The sequence below is a fragment of the Aythya marila genome, assembly GCF_965140915.1.
Source record: "Aythya marila genome assembly, chromosome: 24".
Taxonomy (NCBI): Eukaryota; Metazoa; Chordata; class Aves; order Anseriformes; family Anatidae; genus Aythya; species Aythya marila.
The window spans coordinates 3,419,142-3,438,955 of record NC_139065.1 but is presented as its reverse complement, the minus strand read 5'-3'; the positions used below and the strand labels follow the sequence as shown (position 1 = coordinate 3,438,955).

At 56.9% G+C, this 19,814-nt stretch overlaps 1 protein-coding gene across 10 annotated transcripts in view; it reads right to left on the bottom strand.

Moving 5' to 3' along the window:
* The window catches only part of FOXP4 (forkhead box P4), a 61,655-nt gene that overhangs the window by 36,729 nt on the left and 5,112 nt on the right, over window positions 1-19,814 (bottom strand). For 8 of the 10 annotated variants that reach the window (XM_082778454.1, XM_082778459.1, XM_082778460.1 and 5 more), the window contains exon 2: window positions 4,137-4,332. In XM_082778454.1, the coding sequence (XP_082634580.1) occupies window positions 4,137-4,316 (180 nt within the window). In that variant the 5' untranslated portion in view covers window positions 4,317-4,332. Of the gene's footprint in view, window positions 1-4,136; window positions 4,333-18,453; window positions 18,524-18,856; window positions 19,007-19,814 lie in introns of those variants that run through there. The other 2 variants (XM_082778458.1, XM_082778457.1) reach the window with 2 other exon arrangements.

Genomic DNA, 19,814 nt, shown 5'->3' with positions numbered 1-19,814 from the left:
AACCACCCTAAAAATTACACCAAGCCCAGGATTTTGCGAGGAAAGGGGGCAGAGCATCGGCAGCCTCGATCTCCTCTTTTCCCTCCGCTCCTTTTGGAAGATAAAAAGAGGTCGGGAAGGGATGAAAAAATTAAAACAGACTTTTTACACTAGCCTCATAAAAAATGACATCGTCGCATTCCAGAATTAGAGCCATTAAAACAACACACACACACGGATATTTTTAGCTGGATATTAGCAGTAAATGATGCCATATTGAAAAGCACTTCCACCCGGCCCAGCCCCGGTCTGGCTTAACCAGAACCAAATGGCTCGAAGAGATCAGAATTAACAAAATGACACAATTCTTCACAGGGAGAGAAGAAAAAAAAAAATAAAGAAGAAAAAAAAAGGCCTTTTTGCAACCAGCTCCGTGCCTCTCTCCCGGCCCCAGCTGTTCTCCCTTTCGCGGCACACACTAATACTTCTGGACTTTATTCCTCCACTCTTGACTCTTCGATCCTCCCAGGCGAGGGGTTAAACCCATTTCCACTAATGAAGAACACAAGGAAGAAGCTCCCGACAATCCCACCCCTCCCTCCGCCCCACAAAAAAGCAGGAAAAAAAGGAAAAAAAAAAACAAAAAACACACCAAACCCTCCTGCATGCGTAGTCAGTAAAATATGAAATACGAATCGAGGAACCTAATAGAGAGATGAGTTTCACTTAAGTGCTCCAGTCTCGTTTTTATCTTAAATACCCTAATAATAGCGGATTACACAATATATTTGAGATGTGATCACATGTTTTATGGAACGGTATCTTTCCCATCGCGGCAAAGTGCCTCTCCTCCCCCCATCCACACCCTTCTCCAACTGCAGAAAAAGTCCGATTCGCTTCTTTTAAAAGCCTCAGTTTTGCTTAATAACTTACCACCGATTTTACATGCATCTGCAATAAACTGTAAATATATATATATATATTTTTTTTTTCTTACTTTCTGCCTAATAAAAAAACCCCAGAGCAATGCTGGAGCCGCTGGGTTTTCCAGATGGCTCCCTTTCCATAGGGCTGCAAGTTGGGAAGCGCTACCGTGCAGGCCTGCACAGTCGGATTTTAGGGTGGAATTTGAAAAAAAACAAACAAAAACCACACCAACACACCCCAGCGCCAAGGAAACCCGAGCCAGGCGCGCTTTGCTCAGCACCCTGCGGCACCGTGCAAGGTGTCCCGAGTTTGTGTGGCCTCTGCTTTCCTTGGGGACACCGGGGAGGCTCTGAATGTCCCTATTTAACAGCGGGGGGGGGCAAACCCTATGTTTTTTTTTTTTTTTTTTTTTTTGCGGCCCTACTTTGGGCAACAAATGCAAATAAATCCGGGCAGTGATGGCTGAGCAAGGTGCCATGAGCACGTGGGGGACCCCAGATTTCCGCAGCCATTTGGGGACGCCCCCACACCCCAAAAGCCCCAACCCATCGGGATTTGCCTCAGCGTGGCCCCAAACATCACCCATCAACGGGGGGGTCCCCAAACCCCTGTCATCCCCCCCAAAACCCCCGTCTTGAAGCCGGGCCGGGTCGGTGCCGTGCCCCCCGCTTCCTGCCCGGCGAGGATTAACGGGGAGGGGGCCGGGGCCTGCCCCCACCTCCCAAAAACTCATTCATGCGCCCAGGCGGCGGGCCCTTTGGAGGCCGGGTGCGGGATGGCGGCTCGCTGGAGGTCTCCTGCCCGTTCCCACAGCAACGGTGCTGGGAGATGCCGGGGGGCCGGGCAGCCCTCCCATGCCCCCGGCCGACCTCTCCCCTCCGCCAGCCCCGGCACAATGCGAGCCCTGCGGCCTATTCAAGTTTTTCAGCCCTGGGGCCCCCTCCATTGAAATCCAGGGATTTAACCCCAAACGCCGAGTCCCTCGAGGCCCGGCCCGCTTCTGGAGGAGCTGGGGAGTAAAAGGGAGGGGGGCTGGAATTGCTGCACGGGGGGGGGACAGACGGACGGCAGAGGGCTGGGATGTGGGGACGGACACACGTGGCAGCCCCAAGTGGGTTCTGAGCACCCCACAGCTTGAAAATCCCTCCCCAAAAAGTCCCTCTCCTGCCCACGTGAATCCAAGCGGCCTCCACAGGGACACATTTTAATCCCAAACTTCTCCCCCCAGCCCTGGTTTGGGACACGGTGGCACCCGTGGGAGCCAGGTGCCCACAGACCTCGGGCACCAAAGGTCCAAGCCACCCCTCCTTGCACCAGAAGGTACAAAACTGGCCCCAAAATCCATGGGCAGAGCATGAGCCCCCCTTGGGGACCACCCCATCCAACCAACCCCTTGAGCTTTAAGCCACCAGTGGCTCCTCGAGCTCAGGTGGGGGCACTCGGGTGGGTTTCTGACCCCCACCCCACAGTGTTCACACACAATTAATTAAGAAAAAGCAGCACGAGGCGACATTTCGGGAGCCGGGACGGGGGGAGATGTCAGACAGGAGCACCCAAGGGTGCAGGAGCGCCGAGGGGCGAATGCTGGATGCTCATCAGATGGTGTAAGGCCTCCATGAGGCACCTAATTGTGCAAAACTCCCTGTACGGGGCCATTTATCCCTGACCCCAGCTGCTGCTCAGCCCCGTGCCCTGGAGCATGAAGATTGATGGTCCTCGGGATGTCCCCGTCCCCCCCCGGCCCCGAGGTGCTGTCATTGCGGATGTCACTCGGGTTTGGAAGTTCACCAAAGCCTCTCCCTTCATAACAACACGTGCCAGAGACTTTCCCAGGGTCATTACAGCGGGAGCCCCGAGGGAGAGACACCAAACGAAGCCCAGGTGCCAGGCAGGGCAGGATTTGGGGGCTGAGCTGGGAGAAAACCCCCAAGGATTTGGGGACACAGCACCAGAGGACAACCACGGGGACGAGCCAAAAGCACCAGCACACCCCACAGAAAACCCTATTTTCCCCTTTCCTACGGACCAGGCAACTGCTTTGCCAGCGTGCCACCCGCTCACGCTGCCTTGGCCATATAGGAACAAGCGTCCCCAATTCCTCCTGGCTCCAGCAAAGGGAAATTCGGGGCCGTCCCCCGCGCGGGGAGGGAGGGGAGCGCGGCGGCGCGTTCGGCAGGGGTGACTTGCAGCAGCATTACACGCATGATTACCCTTCAGATCAGGGGAACAGGGGCTTAACTGCGTGAGAAACGGCTGTTATTCAGGTAATGGATTTACAGCACTCACTACTAAAGTATCAGACACAGCAATTTTTTACAGCTTTCACGCTGGAATTTATGGCTCAGGGAGGCGATCTCCATACGAGGCAGGGATCATTGCCTTATTTAGTATCCGAGGAGGAAAATTTATGTTTTCGCCCAAGTTTGTTTTGAAAGGTAACCTGCAGGCACGCACACGCAGCCCCCTTCCCCGCGGGCGCGCAGGCAGAGCACCGGGTGCCCCGGGGGGGGACACGCACCGAAAGGGCTCCTGCGAGGTGCACACGTGTGCGTGCAAGGACAGAGCTCATGCACGCGGCTGCCACACGTGTTTTAGGCTGTCACACATGTTTTAGGCTGTTCTGTGTATTTTAAACCACACGCACAAGGTTAATTCTTCATCTTAACGCACCGTGAGCCCCAAAAACTGGGGGAGCGCCTCTGCTCGCCCACCTGGATGCCCGAATGCTGCTCAGATCAAAACCTGTCCTTATTTTGATCATCAATGGGTCTTTATCTTGTCCCCAGAGCCCTCCTGCATCACACCAAGGGGGTCAGAGCATGCTGACCCCACCAGCACAGGCAGGACCTGCTCCCCCCACCCCAAAACACAGCCACCTGCAGCAGGGACGGCCAGGGCACCACCTCCAGCACCTGCAGCCCTCAACAAGGATGGGTGCAAAGAGACCGGGGCTGCTGCAACCAGCCCTGGGGACACGGGGAGGGTAGAAACTAGAATTGCCCCAACCCTAAATACTCAGAAACCCCCCCAAAAGCTTGTCTAGAGAGACTGTGGAGGCTCCTCCTTAGAGATCTCCAAAAGCTGCTTGGACGTGGTGCTGGGCACCCTGCTTGGGGGTGGCCCTGGTGGCACACAGGGTGACCCGGGTGGCCCCAGAGGTCCCTGAACCTTTTCCATATTTTGGGATGAGCTCATGGAGGCACCATAGCGCGCCGGGGCGTCCGTCCTACCTGCTGCTGCTGGAAGTGCAGGAGCTCCACGGGGCTCATCTCTCCGTTGGCCTCCCCGCTGGCGGCTCCTTCTCTCCCCCCGCCGCCCCCGCCGCCATCGGGCTGGTTGGTGAGGCTGCTGACCCCGTTCTGGCCGGAGGGAGTGGAGCGTATCGTCTCCGAGGCGGATTCAACCATCATGACTTGCTAGCAGGACCTGAGGAGCGAGGAGGGAGAAAAGTTGAGGCTGAGAAGAGAAACCGAGCATCCCCCCCCCGCTGGCACCCCGACTTCTGCCCCCGTGCCCGTTCCGTGGTCAGGCTACACCCAGTTTTAGCTGAGGTCACTGCACTCCAAAAAAATAAAAATATTTTTTTAAAAAAGGGGAAAAAAAAAGAAAAAAAGTTCTCGGAAAATCAGATGTGGGGCAGGTGGGTGCGGGCAGTGGCACGAGCTGTCCCCAAGGCGCTGCCAGCCAGGGGTGCCCCGTCCCCTGGGGAACCGCTGTGCTTTTTGGCTTTCCCCCTGCCTGACGGAAACCCTGCAAGCTGCAAATTTTTCACAGAACCAGGAATTCCAAAATGTTTTGCTCGGCGAAGACAGAAGTGGCAAAGTTGCAGAGTTTTGATGCGGCCGAAAACCAAGCATGTGGAGCCTGCGCTGCGCGTTTCGCCCTGAAAACCTCGACGATCTCCACCGAGCCCCCGCGGAGCATCTCAGCTCCGGCACCCAGCACCCTCTTTCCCTGCTCCAGCCCCTGGCAGCAGCGTTTGTGTCTCTTGAGCTTCGTTTCCCCCAAATACAGGCTCTAGGAAGGCACACCAATTTTCTGCATCCAGGGCTTTTATCCCTGAGCACCGTCCCGTGACGCAGGGCAGAGGATCAGGGTGCTGCGTCCCACTCCAGCCATCTCAGGGACCATCCAGGGCTCGGTTTCCCCAGCACGAGCACCCGAAGCACCGCAGGGAGGTGGGGGAGCACCAGCTGGAGCTGGAGAGGCCGCGGGCCGGGGAATTTGGTGGTGCTGGGGCGTCACGGCCAGCTGCACAAGCACCGAGTGCTCGCCGCCGAGCGTCCCGCGGAGCCGCTTTGTAAGGCAGCACAGCCTGGCTAGGGGAGGGACTCCCGAGGAGTTGCAGGGAGTGGTTTCGGAGAGACCTCAGTTGGGTTTAATTAGTGGGTACCTCGTTAGCTGTAAAGCTCAGGGTCCCCCCGTGCAAAGCGCAGGACATTTGCAGGATCCCCTCCGGTGAAAGCCCCGCGCATCCTCGTGTCCCCCCCAGGCTCTGTGCAGGAGCAGCGTGGGGACGCTGCGGGACTCGGGGATGGGATCCACCTGCAGGAGTGCCGGGTCCAAGGGGAAGGAAAACCCTTGGGATTTGGGAACAATGAACACCCCCAGCCCCAGCCTGCAGAGCTGCAACCCCCTGGCTCCCAGGGGCCACATCCAGCCCCAAGCGGCTGGGAGCAGGCAGGAGGCAGGGTGCTGGGTCTCTCCCTCCCTCCCGACACACATTTTGCCCTGCAGAAGGGCAGAGGACGCAGTTTTACCCCCACTTTTCTCTCCATTTTCCCCACATCAGAACCAAAACGGCGTCGACCACCACCGCTCGGAGCCAGCCCGCGACTTCGAAACAGGAGGGGAACAAATAAAGCAAGAGGGACTGGGAGAAGGAGCACCATTTCTCCCTTTTTTTTCTTCTCTTTTTTCCCCCCTTCTTCCCCCACCCCGCCCCAAAAGACAGAACGACAAACCGCGAACAACATAATTGCTGAAATGTGGCGTGTAATAATAGCTATTCAGGAGCTGATCATTCATATTAAACAGGGTGAAGCAAGCTTCTCATTTGCATGTTTGAGATTATATGCATTTCAAAAGTCATTTCCGCAGGGTATATGACTGACATTAATTCCCATGCGGAGCTGCTGGCTCCCTCTCCGCAGCCCGCGCGCCGCCAGCACGCGCGTGTGCACGTTGCACGGGGACGCACCGGCAGCCCCGGGAGAGCTCAAGGTTAAGGGGATTACGGCGTTCCAGCTGCCTTCGAAGGGCAAGGCGAAGGAAAGGATGCTCGCCTGCAGGTGCTGAGTTGAGGAGAGAAAAAGCTGTAGGAGACAGAGCCCCCGTTTGCTCCGATTTTGCCCCAAATTCCTCCCTCCGAGCACCACGGGGCTTTCAGCCCTGTTAGCGAAGGTGCCCAGAAGGGAAGGGAGCCCTTGAAGGCAAGAAAACACCTTTTGCCCTTGAAAACCATGTTTGCTCGCTGGCCCCTCAACACCCCACAAGAGCCTTTAGAAAAAATAAATTTGGTTTTGTTACTTTTCTCGTTTTCCTTCAGAAAAGCCCCAGCTCCGAAGGCGCGCAGCCCCGCAGGGAAAAGCAAAGCGGTGACCGGGCCCCGTCCCGGAGTCACAAGGTATCACCATGGCCAAAAAACTCAGCAGGATTCAAAAAAAAAAAAAAAAAAAAAAGAAGGATTTGACTTTTATATGGAGAACAAGAATATCCAGAGTTACAACAGGAAGTATTAAAAAAGGCCAAAAAAAAAAAAAAAAAAAAAAAAGAGGAAGAAAAAAGTTTTGGAAAGGATATAAACTTTCCTGGCTTCGGGGCATAAATTGAAGCCTAACTATTGGGAATTAGGAGGAAATCTCTTCCCATCGAGGAGCTGGAGCCGGGGGCTTGCTTCGCCTTCCCCCAGCAGGGCTGGGATGCTGCAGCAGAGCCGGGCGAATCCCGCAGCCAGCGCCGGTCCCTTTCCAAACCTAGTAAAGTCGCCTTCCCACTCGCAAACCCGACCGGGACTCGGGTGTGTTTGGGTTCCCAGCGCCGCGAGGGAAGTCATAAAAGCAAGCAATAATAATAACCATGAAAATATTTCCATTCACATAAAACTTTTACAAAACCTTAAAGGAAAAAAAAATAATAATATATATATATATATGTGATGTAGCCAAGGGCTGCGGCGCTGCTGTGATTTAGGAAGGAGCAGGCGCTGGGCTCCGTAAGTGCCCCGGCACATGTGCGGCCCCGCGCGCGGACGGAGGTCTGTGCAGCATCACAGCGCCGGCTTTTCATCTATTTTCGTTCGCCCCAGACAGGCAATATTTTAGGGATTCTCCTTCACGCCGGGATCCGGAGGGTCTAATCGGGATCAGACCTTCCCCCAGGCACCAAGGCATGGCCCCTGGCCAGACCGGCCCCGCCGCCGGCAGATCCGACAGCCAGATAAAGTACAAAATGATGGTTTTACTTAAAAGGGGAGGGGAGGGGACCCCTCTAATGGCAATGAGCAACAGAAGCTGCACAAATGGATCGCTAATTACCATCGCAGACTCAAAACCATTTCACTGAAGAGCGCTCTTCCTTTTTTTTTTTTTTCCCCCCCCCTTTTACTTAAGTGCACACCTTTCGCAGGACAAAGAAAGGGAAGTGGAATTGCAAATAAAGAATCCCCCAGCCTTTAGCAGGACCATATGGCGATGAGAGTATATTAATTACGGTCGCTTTTAATTAACAATTGCTTCATCTGAGCGGTAACATTTCCTTGACATCCCCTGACTTGCTGCTAACCTGCAAAGCGCCCGTGCCACGCCAAGTCATCAATTCAGTTTTATTGACCCACCCCCCCCTCCAAAACAGGCACGATACCAGGGCTTTCCAATTAACACCTCCACACTCTCTAATTAGCACAATTAACAGCCTGATAGATGCCCACAGCTTCCCTGGGAGGGCAGGCACAGATCAGGGGGTTTGCTGCCGGACAGGGTGCGCACGTGGCCATCCCGTGGGGGCCCGCGCACCACAACACAAAGCATTTGGGACCCTCGGTGGCCAGGGGAGGATGAACTTGGGGCAAAGACTCGTGCAGGAGGACGTGGGAGCCACGCTCAGGGCTCACGGGTCTTTATAAGGGACGAGGCATCTGCTCCGGAGGACTTTTGGGACACCCCAACCCGCCCACCGCGGTGAGGCTGCTTCTCCTCCGCTCAACTCAGCGCAACGGATGCAAACCCAAATAACGCTGCTCAGCCCCCGGGACACACACAAAAGCAGGCACATCCCAGGCTCCTAAGAAGCCCTAACACCTATTTTAGCTGCCTCCCCTAGTTTATGTACCCTTATTACAGCGGTCCTCGGGGGCTCCGTAACTTTGCGCCGCCCTTCGCGAGCTGCGCTCGTGCTGCTGCCACCCCAAACCAGAGCCTGGCATGGGTGGGGAAATGAAGGGCACAGCCCCCAATAGCATCCAAATGCCCAAACCGAAGCAGGGCAAGAGCAGAAGCAGGCAAGGAATTATTCCCAGGGGGGCCGAGGGAAGTTAAGGCACGGTTTTGTGGGATCGCATCGTGCCAGCACAGAACAAGCCGATGACACCAGCCATTTGCAAGCAAACCCCAATCACGCTGCTCCGGAGAGGCTTTTTCCACCCTTCTCTCCACCCCCAACCCCAAAACGATCTCCCCAACCCTTTTATCCAGCTCCATCCTCGCCAGGCTGCAGAGACGAGGACGGGGGCACCCCGCGGCACCGCAGCTCGCCGCCAACCTCTCCGGCGGGCACCGGCAGCATCGGCACGAGCCGAGCAAATCCCCCAAAGGCTGGGCAGCAGCGGGGACAGATCCAGGACTGCCACGAATCCGACTAAACCAGGACCTTCAGGGATCCCCACGCCGTGGTGGGATGCTCCCCGTGCTGCTGGGAGCAGGCGCGCGCGTGCACGAGGCTGGGGCGCAGGCGGTGGATTTGCTCCGAGCCATGGGAAGTTGAGCAACTTGCCTGGCTGGATCCGGCACCGAGCGAGGCTCGGGGAAGTGGCTGGCTAATCTTAAAAAGGCTTTGGCTCGGCGAGGAGAAGCAGCAGCCGGGATTGCTCGGAGAATGGCTTTTTACCCTTTAATTAACACATAAACACATGGAAATGTGGAAAGGGGATTAAAATACAAGTCTAGGGGAGCTAAAATGAATCTAAAGCATTACTGTAAATTAGAAGAGATTTAAGGAACCAAGGATTGGCTAAGCCCAGGCACCGCTTTAATGGGATCACACCTCTGGGCACTTTCATCTCCCACTTTCATCTTGCTCCCAGCAACTTCCCTGGGCAGGACCGCGAGCTCTGGGTGCTGCTCCCCATCCGCAGCTCTCCCCGGGGCCACCCCAAAGCCTCCCTCACCCCAGCTGGGTTCACGAGCACCCCGGGGCCATCAGGCAGCGGCGAGCATTTGCCGCTACTCGGAAATTGAGCAAGAACAACCCCGGAGAGGTTTGCTGCCTCCCCGAAAAACTGGCTCGCCCTACTCACTGTACATCTGGAAAGCTGAGCGTCACCACCAAGAAAAGTCCTTAGGAGAGCGTTGGGCACGGTGCAGCTCCTCCTCAGCTCCAAAATAACTCCTTTTGAGCAAGCTTCGCTCTCCAGACCTCGCTCCAGCAGCGTTGAGGATGCTCCAACAGCACCGAGGATGCTCCAGGAGCACCGAGGATGCTCCACGAGCATCGACGATGTCCCAACTGCTGCAAACCCCATGGGGGATTCTCCCCAGGACCCCAGCCCGCTCCCACCTGTGGCAGCACCCAGGGTGGGCAGCGGCCCCGGCTGCTCCCCGCCAAGCTCCGGGACGGCCGAAACCCCTCCGGTGGGGCCGGGCACGCGCCGGGGCCGCGGCTCCATCCTGCGCTTCCCTCCGCTGCGCTCTTGAAAAGATTAAAAAAAAAAAAAAAAAAAGAAAAAAAAAAAGAGAGAGCCCCACTCCATCTCATTAAGAAAGTAAACACAAGAGCCGTCTAAGTGTCTAATTAAGCTTCTAATTAGTCCCTGCTTGTTACTAATGCAAATTAGATTACGCCGCTTAACTACAGCATGTCCACAACACCCTTGTTAATTGCGGCCTTTTGAAATTAAATTACTCCCTAATTAGCATATCAAAGCCATTGATTCGGAGCCAGGAAAGATGAGGGCAGGAGGAAGCCGAACGCCAAGTTTTGTTAATCAGGGACGTCTAATTAAATAGTGACGTGGCGCACGGGGGCTCCGGTCGCGCTGCTCGAGAGCCGCATGTGGGGGTCCCGGGGGAGCCCGAGCTGGGCAGCACCCAGGGAGCTGCCAGCACCCACCCATGGGTGCCCACCACCTGCACCCAGCATCCCGGAGGGTCCAGCAGCTCTGTCCCTGCAGGTGGAAGCTGTTGGAGTAGAGCTGGGGGTCAGGGGGCTGGAGGAGCCCAAAAGCAGCAGTGTTGGGGCAGAGCACGAGGAATCGGAGAGCCCCTGGTGTGCCCGTGCTGAAATAGGGCCCGGAATGGTGCCGGGATAAAGCAGACCCCAGAAATAGCCACTTGATTCCCTTCTGCTCGATGTAAAGGGGAATCTAAAGGAAAAATGCGCGGCGGGGCAGCCTCTGAAACCCTCGGCATCCCCAGGGAGCAGAACTGGCACCAAAGCCGGGACAGCTCTGGAAGCAGGCAACGGCATCTCCCACCTGCAGGGCCCACAACAAGCCACATCGAGGAAAAAAAAAACACCCAAATGCCCCCTACACTCATGGAGAGGGGGATGTGACCGCCCCCAGAAGCATCCCACAAGGGGCACCGAGCGCCTGGCGTGGGTTTGGTCCTTGGAGGAAACCAAGCGCATCCGCGACCCCATCAACCAGAAGCGGGGATGCGCTCGCTCGAGTTACCCAAAGCCCTAAAAACCCCACGAGGGGACATAAAGGGGGCACTAGGGGAGAGCCTGTACCTAAAGGCAGCCAGGTAGATTCCCTCCACGGAGAGTTACGCTCAAACTAATGCCTAATTTTTTTTTTTTTCCTAAGTTATTGAAATAACTTCCTGAATGACCCAGTTCCCTCGATCGTATAACTTTTCCTCTCCTCCTTTTTTTTTTTTTTTGTTTAAAGAGGTGGGAAGGAAAAAAAAAAAATAAAGGGACGAAGATTGGAAAAGTTTAATAGAGGGAGAAAAAGTCTATTAAAAAAAAAAACGCAGGCAGCCCGTCTCGGGGGAAGAGTTGAAATATTAAAGAAAGGAAAATCGCTTCTCCGGCTGCAGAGACAGAGGAGGAGAATAGAGCGGGCTTAAGAGAAGGAGCCGCGCACTTTTAATTGAAAAGAGGGAGATTCAAATGAAATATCCAATATCCCCAGTTAAAGAAAGGAAGAAAGACGGACCCCGGCCGCTTTGCTACGCCGAGAAATTGCTAAAGCCCGAACTTTCTTTCTCTCCCCCTGCCTCGTAAGTTATAGGAGAGAGGGATGAGAGAAAGAGCGAAAAAAAGGGTCTTTCATAGACGAGGAACTCAAGGGAATGGGGGAGGAGGGTGGGAAGAGAGACCAAGTTTTATTCATTTATTTTATTTTATGAGATGAGTTAAAAATAATAAGAAAAGGCCGAGTTTTATAATGTCACAGTGTTTGGAAGCAGCAGCAGAAGGGAGAAGAGAGGGGGGAAAGCAACTAAGAACAGAAGGGCCAGCTCCAACCACCCACCGCACGAGCCTCTCTCCCAACGAGATTCAATTAATTGATAACAAGAGGCATCAAATTAATTTTTCAAGGATGTTAGATTTTGATGAAGGAAAAAATCTCTCTGATTTTAATCGGGGTGGCGTTTAAAAGGCATAAATGAATATCCCTTTCTAATCATCTGAGGCGCCGAGGAAGCACCAAGCGGTTAACGTGAAAATTCAAATCGTTTAATTAGGGGGGGGGGACCCGGGGGGGCCGGATGGGGGAAGGGTAACCGGGTTTTTCTTTTAAAGAGCTTTATGAAGAAATTATTTTTAAAATGATTTCTTTCAAGCATCCTTGCTCCCCCCCCACCCCGAAACACGCACGCTCGTCCAAACGTATCTCAGAGGTTTTTTCCTTTGAATAGAGACCATTCCCATCACAATCTAATTAACAAAAATGATAATGAATAGGGTGGGGAAAAAAAAAATTCACAGGGAAGAAAAAATGCTCCAAACTCCCAGGAAAAAAAAAAAAAAAAAGAAAAACACAGGAGGAGAACCCGGCTGATTTCCCAACACGCACAGCTCGCTGTCCGAACCGCTCCGCGCCTCCACACGGGACGAAGCCTTTAAGATTTGCAGCCCGAGCGCGCTCCTTCCTCAAAATCCTATTAAAATAATTAAAAGCACCTCCCCTCGCTGCTCTTCCAGGGGAAGAACTTGCAGCCCAAGCCCCGGAGGAGAGCGCCGTGCACACCCACGTGCGTGCGCACGTCCGCCCGTGCACGCGTGCGCGCCCCGCAGCCTTGCACCCGCGGCCCCGTGCGGCACCCAGGGCCCTGTGTGGCACCCACCAGCCACACATCGATGTTTCCAGCCATGGGGACACACAGACATCTTGCAGAATAAAGCCAGCCTGAGGGTTAAGGCTCTGCCTGATTGTGGTGCACGAGGCTCTTTTTGCTCCTCGCCAACCCAAGCGCGCACGGCGGGGAGGCACGGACGTGGCGCACGCATCCTGCCCGCTGCAGAGCCCCAGGCCAGCCTCTGGGGCACACACAACGCGTGCCCAACGTGCCAGGCACCCAACACATCCCAAACCCAACGTGTCACTCACCCGAGTCGCCACATGCTGCGATCCCTTCCCTCCCTGTGGCACACCAACAGCCTGAAGCCACCTGCGCCCGCGGGTGTCTCTCCGAGGCACCCACCTACCGCAGCCTCCAGCCGGTGCCGAGGAAGAGGAGGGCTCTTCCTCCTGGACAGAGCCACTGACAGCATCGTGTCCCACGCCTGCCCCACGGTGAGATGAGGAAGAGGAGGGCAGGGAAATGTCCGGATGTGTCTGGGGTTGAGAAAGGCACCCACGGCACGGGAGTGGCACCTGGCAGCCCTGGGAGCTGGAAGGGCAGCGCTGGGGCGGAGGAAGGCTCCTGGTGACGGCGTGTTTATGGGGAAAATAAAAAATAAAATAAAAAAAAAGAAAACCAGTTTGAGGCTGAGCAGGGTGAGGACACAGCCAAGAAGGGAGAAAATGAACTGGAAGCAGGCGAGAGCCAGACGGGACCAGGAAAAGGAGCAACGGGGGCGCGCGGGCGTACCGACGCCGCCAGCCCCGAGGGATGCGGTGCTGGGACACACGGCCCCGAGCAAAATTTTCCAGCTGAGTTTGCATGAAGTCAGGCTGGAGGTTGCTAAAAGTCTCTTCTGGCCTTTAAATAATCCAGAGGGTGGAAATAATAAAAAAAAAAACAACGCGGTGCCTATTAAATGCGAGGGAAGAACTCAGATGCTGCAAGTTTTCCCAGACTCGGTCATGTTTGTGCAAAAATTCATCCAGAAACGCTCTACTTAACGCACTCCCCGCTGCACAGTGATGCTTTCCACTGCAAGTCCCATTTCTATTCAGGAAGAGGCCTGGTTTTCATCCAGAAATTATGCTGCTCACGAGGAGAAAGAAGAAAAAAGGCGGTGGGGGGGGAGAACTATCCTTGGGCATTTTCAAACTCTCAGTCTGAAGTCCTTTTTTTGCATCCGAATCAGAGGCAGGCATGACCTGAGGCCGGCTCCCCGTCTCGCCAGCACCCCTGGAGCAGGGCTTGGCTGTTTCGAACCCCTTCCCGATGCTGTTTCTGCATGGCTTGGCTGCCCTGCATGGGTTCAGCACCTCCTGCCTGGTTCCAGCACACCCCGAGGACAAACACGGCTCCCGACAGCAGCACCGGGAGCCGCGGCTGGAGGAACGCGAGCAGGTTCAGGAGTTGCCTTAAAACGTGGGAAGCGGCACCCAAAGATGGCATCAGCGCAGGGAGGGAGGTGTGCTGGAAGTTTCGGGCGTGCAGAAGAGGGTTCAGAGGCTCAGAGCATCCCCACAAGCCGGGGAAGCACCTCCCCACGCCAGGGTCCCCCACGCGCCGCGGTCCTTGGTGGGCGACCCGGGATGAGCCGCGTTCAGCTGCTGCATCCTCTTCGATCCTGAGCTGAGCGGGGCCGGGGAGAGCCCCCCCTGCACCCTTTCCAGGGTGCCATGTGCAGGGATGGAGCAGGAGCTCGTCTCCTTTCCCGGCAGGGACTGCGTTGCACGGCCGCGTTTCCAGCATCCCTCTGACCGGGCCGGCGAGCTGGTCCCGCAGCACCACCCCCGGCATCTCCAGACCACGCTGGGCTCCGGAACCCCGCTGCGAACCCAAGAGCTCAGCCCTTAAAGCACGCAGCGGGACTCAGCACCCTCCCAAATCCCAGCAGCGTGTCCCTGCTGTGCAAACTGGGACAGAGCTATGGAAGGACTGCGGGGACTGACAGAGGCGCAATAAAGCTGTGCCAGAGGGGGTCCGCACCCCCAAATCCCTGCTTATCGCCGTCAACGGGTGATGCTTCCTCCTGGAAGACCCCAAACTCATCCAGCCGTGGGGTGCACACACACAGCAGCAGCAGGCAGGGCACTGCTGAGGCTCCAGCCAGAAGTGACCGGGGTTCGGTGGCCGAGTGCCACTGGGGGCATCCCTGGTGGCACGGGACGGATGGCGCCGTGCTAGGGAGGTGGTGTGAGATGCAGCCTCATTGCAGAGCACATCTGGAATGCTGTGGGGTTTTCTCCCCTCCGTCCCTCTTTAAAAAATCAAAAAATCCTCGTTCTTTACGATATTAATTTAGGATTCACTGCCAGGGCAGAGGGGGCACGGTGGGACCGGTGCCCACCCCAAGCTGGGTGCAGGCAAAGCTCCAGCACAGCCCCTGCTGCTGTGGGGTCTGTCACGTCCCCGGTGAAGCAGGCAGCTGGGGCAGCCCCCGCCTGCCCCAAAAATGCATCCCCCAGAGGTGGAGATGGAGCACCTCGCTCCGGGGGCATCGGGCAGGGTGTGTTGGGGACACGGCCCCGGCAGCGCCTTTCCTTGCCATCCCTGGAACTGGCGGGTTTCACCCCAAAGCAGCGTGGCTGTCCCAGATCAGGACATTCCTTGTGAGCACACTGCCGTGGGCACGCTGAAGTGCTCCTGAGCAGCACGGGCCTCGTCAGCAGCCACGCCGAGCAGGGCACATCCCTAAAACAACCACGGCAGGACAAGGGACGGCAAAGACACCGGGACGCAGCGCGGTCACCATCCAGGTCACCAAAACTCCACCGGCCACGAGCCCCTGGGTGCCCCACGTGGACCAACGCTCCTAACCCTAGCCATAATCCTGCAGACAACTTTAAAGATGTCTGTCTGTCTGTCCCTGTGTCCCAAACCTGCCCCCGAGCACAGGGATGGAGCTGAGCAGCACCGTGGGCTCCTCGCGCATCACCGCAGATAATCAACCAGCTGGCCCCGACCTTCCCAAAATCCCCCTCTGATCCCCAAACGCTTCCCCTCGGCCCGGCAGCTTTCCCTCATCACATTTCTAAACGGGCTGCCCTTTCCAGCAGAGTTTTCAAAGGCTCTGTAACCCGAGGGGCGTCGGGGGGACCTTTGTGCTACCTGCGAGGAACAATGCGGCGTTTGATCCCGGACGGGGCTGCTCCGACAGCCCCTGAGCTTGACCCAGATTCGGAGCGGCGGCTCCTCTTCCCACAGACAAGGACGTTTGTTCAGGCTACAGCCCGCCAGCATCAAGGGAAAGACTTCAAGGGATTTGGAAGCGGAGCCTAAAAGCGGAATGTGCCACGCTAGGTATAAATAAAAACCTGGGTTAAAAGAGGAAGAGAGAATAACCCGACCGGAGCCGTGCCGAGCAGGGAGCGAGTGACCTTTTGGGGACGGATCTGGAGAGCCCCGAGCATCCTCCAGGGCAGGCAGGGATCAGCCCCAGGACCTGTCCCGTTCACACCGGGTCCCTGCCACATCCCCCGGTGATGGGGGAACTCGGACCCGAATTTCGGTAGGGCTGAAGCCAGCACAAACCTTCCGCCTGCAGCTCCAGCAAAAGAGGAACGAAGCAAACCTCGTGCCACGCCGCGAGAGGGAAGCTCAGCCCGCAATCCCTGCTCCGGGACGCTTACACACACCTCGCCCTCGAAGGGATTTTAGGACTTCTTCCCTATTTCTCTTCCCTTCCCCGCAGCAGCAGCTTTGCAGGGTTTCCCCATCGCCCGGCTGCTCCACGGCTTTCATCCCAGCCCTCCGAAATGCTGCAGGAACCGGGGTGGCTCTGCCGACCCCCAAAAAAGCCTTGTCCTGGTGCAGGATGCGGCCTGACACCCAGCCTGCCTGTCTGCTCTCCGTTGCCCATTTCTCTCCTTTTTTCCCCCATTCCCACCTTGCACCTGCCTACAGGAGGGACCCGGCTCCGCTCCCCCTGCTGCAAACCCAAGCCCAGCACTGCCACAACCCCCAGCTCAGGTTTTCCAGCGGGGCAGGAGCCGAGCACCCCTTTTGCTTCCCAGCTGAAAAATCCTGGCCCTTTGGGGGGGTCATTTACACGCAAACAGTCGAGGCTGAGAGCAGGGCACAGCGGCGCAATTCAGGCACAGGAGTGAGCAAAACCCAACCCAGAGCCCCCGTGCAGAAGAGAAGTGGCACGGCTCCGGTTGGGAAGGGATTTCCCTGCAGGGAAAGCAGCCTGGGGAGCAGAGGATAAGGCATAAATACTTTGGAGACAATTATCAGAGAAGGGCAAAGCTGGAAACGTTGTTTTATAAAAGCCACTTCACCGGCTTTTTTTTTTTTTTCAGCCACCCAAATCCGTGGAGGCAAAAGAAGTGGGGTTTGCGGCTGTGCCCGGGACAGCAGATTTTCAAAATCCACATTTCCTGCCGCAGAAGTTACGGGACTTTGTCCCCAGGCACGCTTTTTTATTTTCTCTCCTCCTTCCGTTTCCAATAAGCCGAACGTGGCTGCATTTGGGAATTTCCCTCCCGGCCTCAGGTCTGGCCGCATCCAGGAGGGATCGGCCGCGGACTTTGGACGCCGGGGGCCGGCCGCCCACCGGTGCAGCACCCCGGTGTGCCCAGCATCTCGCAGCCAAATCCTGCCCCTGCCAGGAGCCCGGAGCTCCCGTTGGAAGGGGAGATGCCCCAGATGGGACGCGTGTGGTTAAAGGTTTGGGTTTGGGTCCAGGCATCGCCGTCCCGCTCTGCTTCCACACCTCGGGGTGCAGCCACAACAGTGCCTCTGCAGGGTGGCCACCAGGACAGAGTAGGTGGCACCCGGAGGGGACATGACGCTACCTGGGGACCCTCAGGCTTGGCCAGGCCGTGGCAGGGGGTCTTTACCCGAAATCTCTTCCCAAAACCAGGCCCAGGGGAGCCCAAACCTGCCGATGCTCACCACGAAACCGCTCCAGCTGACAATTCTTGCCATACGCCGTCCCCTTGCCCAGAGGCAGGGGCAGCTCCAACACCCTTGGGACCACCCCACGTCCCGGACAGCCCCACAGCTTCTGCCCATGCAGAGAGGGGGCAGCTTCCCCCTCCTGGGGCCTGCTCTGCCAAGCTGGGCTGGGGACAGTCATCCTCATCTTCATCCGCGTGCCACGAGGACCCCCCCAGCGTGGCCAAAGCGGGGTTATCCATCCTGGAAACCCCATCCCACAGCAGCCGACCCCAGCACGTGGTGCCACACATCCAAGCGAGCCACGAGCCCAGCTGCAAGCCACCAGCGAGCCAGCCCCGGGCAAAACGCGTGCCACCAAGAGGAGACGTCCCCAGGTGGATGGGACCTGTGCGCATCCCTCGCTCCCGAGCACAAGCCCTGGCTGCAGCACGCTCCTGGGGCTGGAAACAGCATTTATCCAGCCCGTGACAGCTTCTCCGAGGTGGTCCCCATCCCGATCTCACTACACACAGCGCAGTCCCCGGCTTGCACGTTCACATCAGGCAGGCAAAAACAGCTACTCACCACTGATCCCCGGCGCACGGAATAAACTCGGAGGTCTCGAGCGAGCCGCCGAGGCTCACGCAGGGAGGGCAGGACGGAGCCGGGCTCTGACACTGTTTGGCACGATGCTCGGCGAGGCGCACGCTGCCCCGGATGGCAGCAGGGAGCACACCCCGCTGCCGTTTTCTCCCTCTGCTCGCCCCAGCCTGGTTAAATCCCACCGGATAAACCCAATCCTGCGAGCGCCCGGGGAAGGTGTGTTGAAACGAGCCCTTTCGACACCGCCCGCCGCCAGCGGGGCCGCTCATCCCGGCCGATCCCTGCCGCAGCCCCTTTCTCCTCCTGTTTGCTTAACCAGCACCAGCGGTGCCCGAGCAAACGCCCAGCCCCGTGCCGGCGTCACCCCAAATCCCCGAGCCTCTTGGCACCGATCCAGCCCCGGCACACGAAACCCTCGACGGCTCCTCCTCGGTGCCACCACCACCGCCACCACCAGCACGCGGTGAGCGGCTCGAGCTGGCCCCCACCCCTCCAAACCCACCCCCCCTAAACATCCACTGGGGGGGGGGAATCGGGGGTCCCCAACACGTACCCGAACGCCCCTTGGAGCGCGCAGCCCTCGCAGGCGCCCCGCTGGCAGCGTGGAGCCCGCGGCCCGGCCGGGAGCAGCCCCAGGCGCCCGGATCCGGCCGGCAGCTTCCCCATCGGCCCGTGCCAGCTCCCGACCAAACACGGTCACGTGGAAGAGGTTTGCCAATGAGGCAGAATAAACAGCTTTCAAACTGCCTCCGAAGCAGGGCCCCCGACGGGATTTTCTTCCCCCTCTAGTACCTTAAAAAGGATTTTTTTTTTTTTTTTTTGTGTGTGTGTGTGTGCGCGCGCGTGTTTTCACAGCTGCCCGCGTTTCGGAGAGCAGAGCAATCCCCCCCCCTCCCCACCCCAATCCAAAAAAAAAAAGAAAAAAAAGAAAAAAGAAAAAAGTTTTGTTAGTGCACCTTTCGCTCCTGATAAAACGCACGCAGGATCCGCCGGGACCGGGAGAAATTTCCTCCCCCTTCGCAGCCACCCTCCTCTCCCTGCTTTGCTTACAGAAAATACAGACGTAGAAAAAAAAAATAAAAAACTGAAAGTGCTTTTGCTGCTGATCCGGACCCGACAACCGCGGCACAGGAGAAGGATTTCCGTTTGAGCACGAAGCAAAAAGACTTTTTTTTTTTTTTTTTTTCTTGCCAACTTGCCAGGGCATGAAAGCCAGGCAGCGAGCGTCGCCTGGGGCCGGCGAGCGCCGACACCGGCTTGCTTCAACCGAGCTAACAACCCAGCTAACAACTCCGAGCACATCTCCAACGCAGGCTTTTATATTTTTTTTTCCCCTTTTAAAAAAAAAAAAAAAAGGAAAAAAAAAAAAAAAAAAGACAAGCGGATGGAGACAGCCCGTGCCAAGTGCTTCGAGCATGCAGGGTTCATTTGTTTCGGTATCCAGGTACCGTTAGGGCCGGCCCCGTACCCACGTCTGCGCTCCCGGCACAAGGCATCGTAATCCCTTAATGACTTCCCTTCAGCTCCGTCCCCAGATCTAATCTCTGCGGGCAGGGAGCGAGATCTTTATGAAATAAAACGCGGACGGACGGGCTCAGCATCTCGCTGCAGACCTCCGAGGGAAGGTGGATTTTTGCCTCCCAATTCTCCCCCCCCCTGCCCTGGTGCTGCTGCGTTTTTGTCGCGAGCGTCGCGCTTCAGCGCAGCAACTCGGTCGCCAAAAGGGCTTTAAATCAGAGCAGGAAAAAGTTTTCAAGAAAACCTCCCCGGCGGCGCCTCCGCTGCGCATCACACAACTGCAAAATGCTCTCGGGGTGAGAAGAATTGGGAAGTTTTTCCAGCTCCGACCACCCCTACCCCGAGCCGCAGGTCTTGGTGCCGCACGCGGTGCCCCCCCGAGTGCCGGGAGCCCCT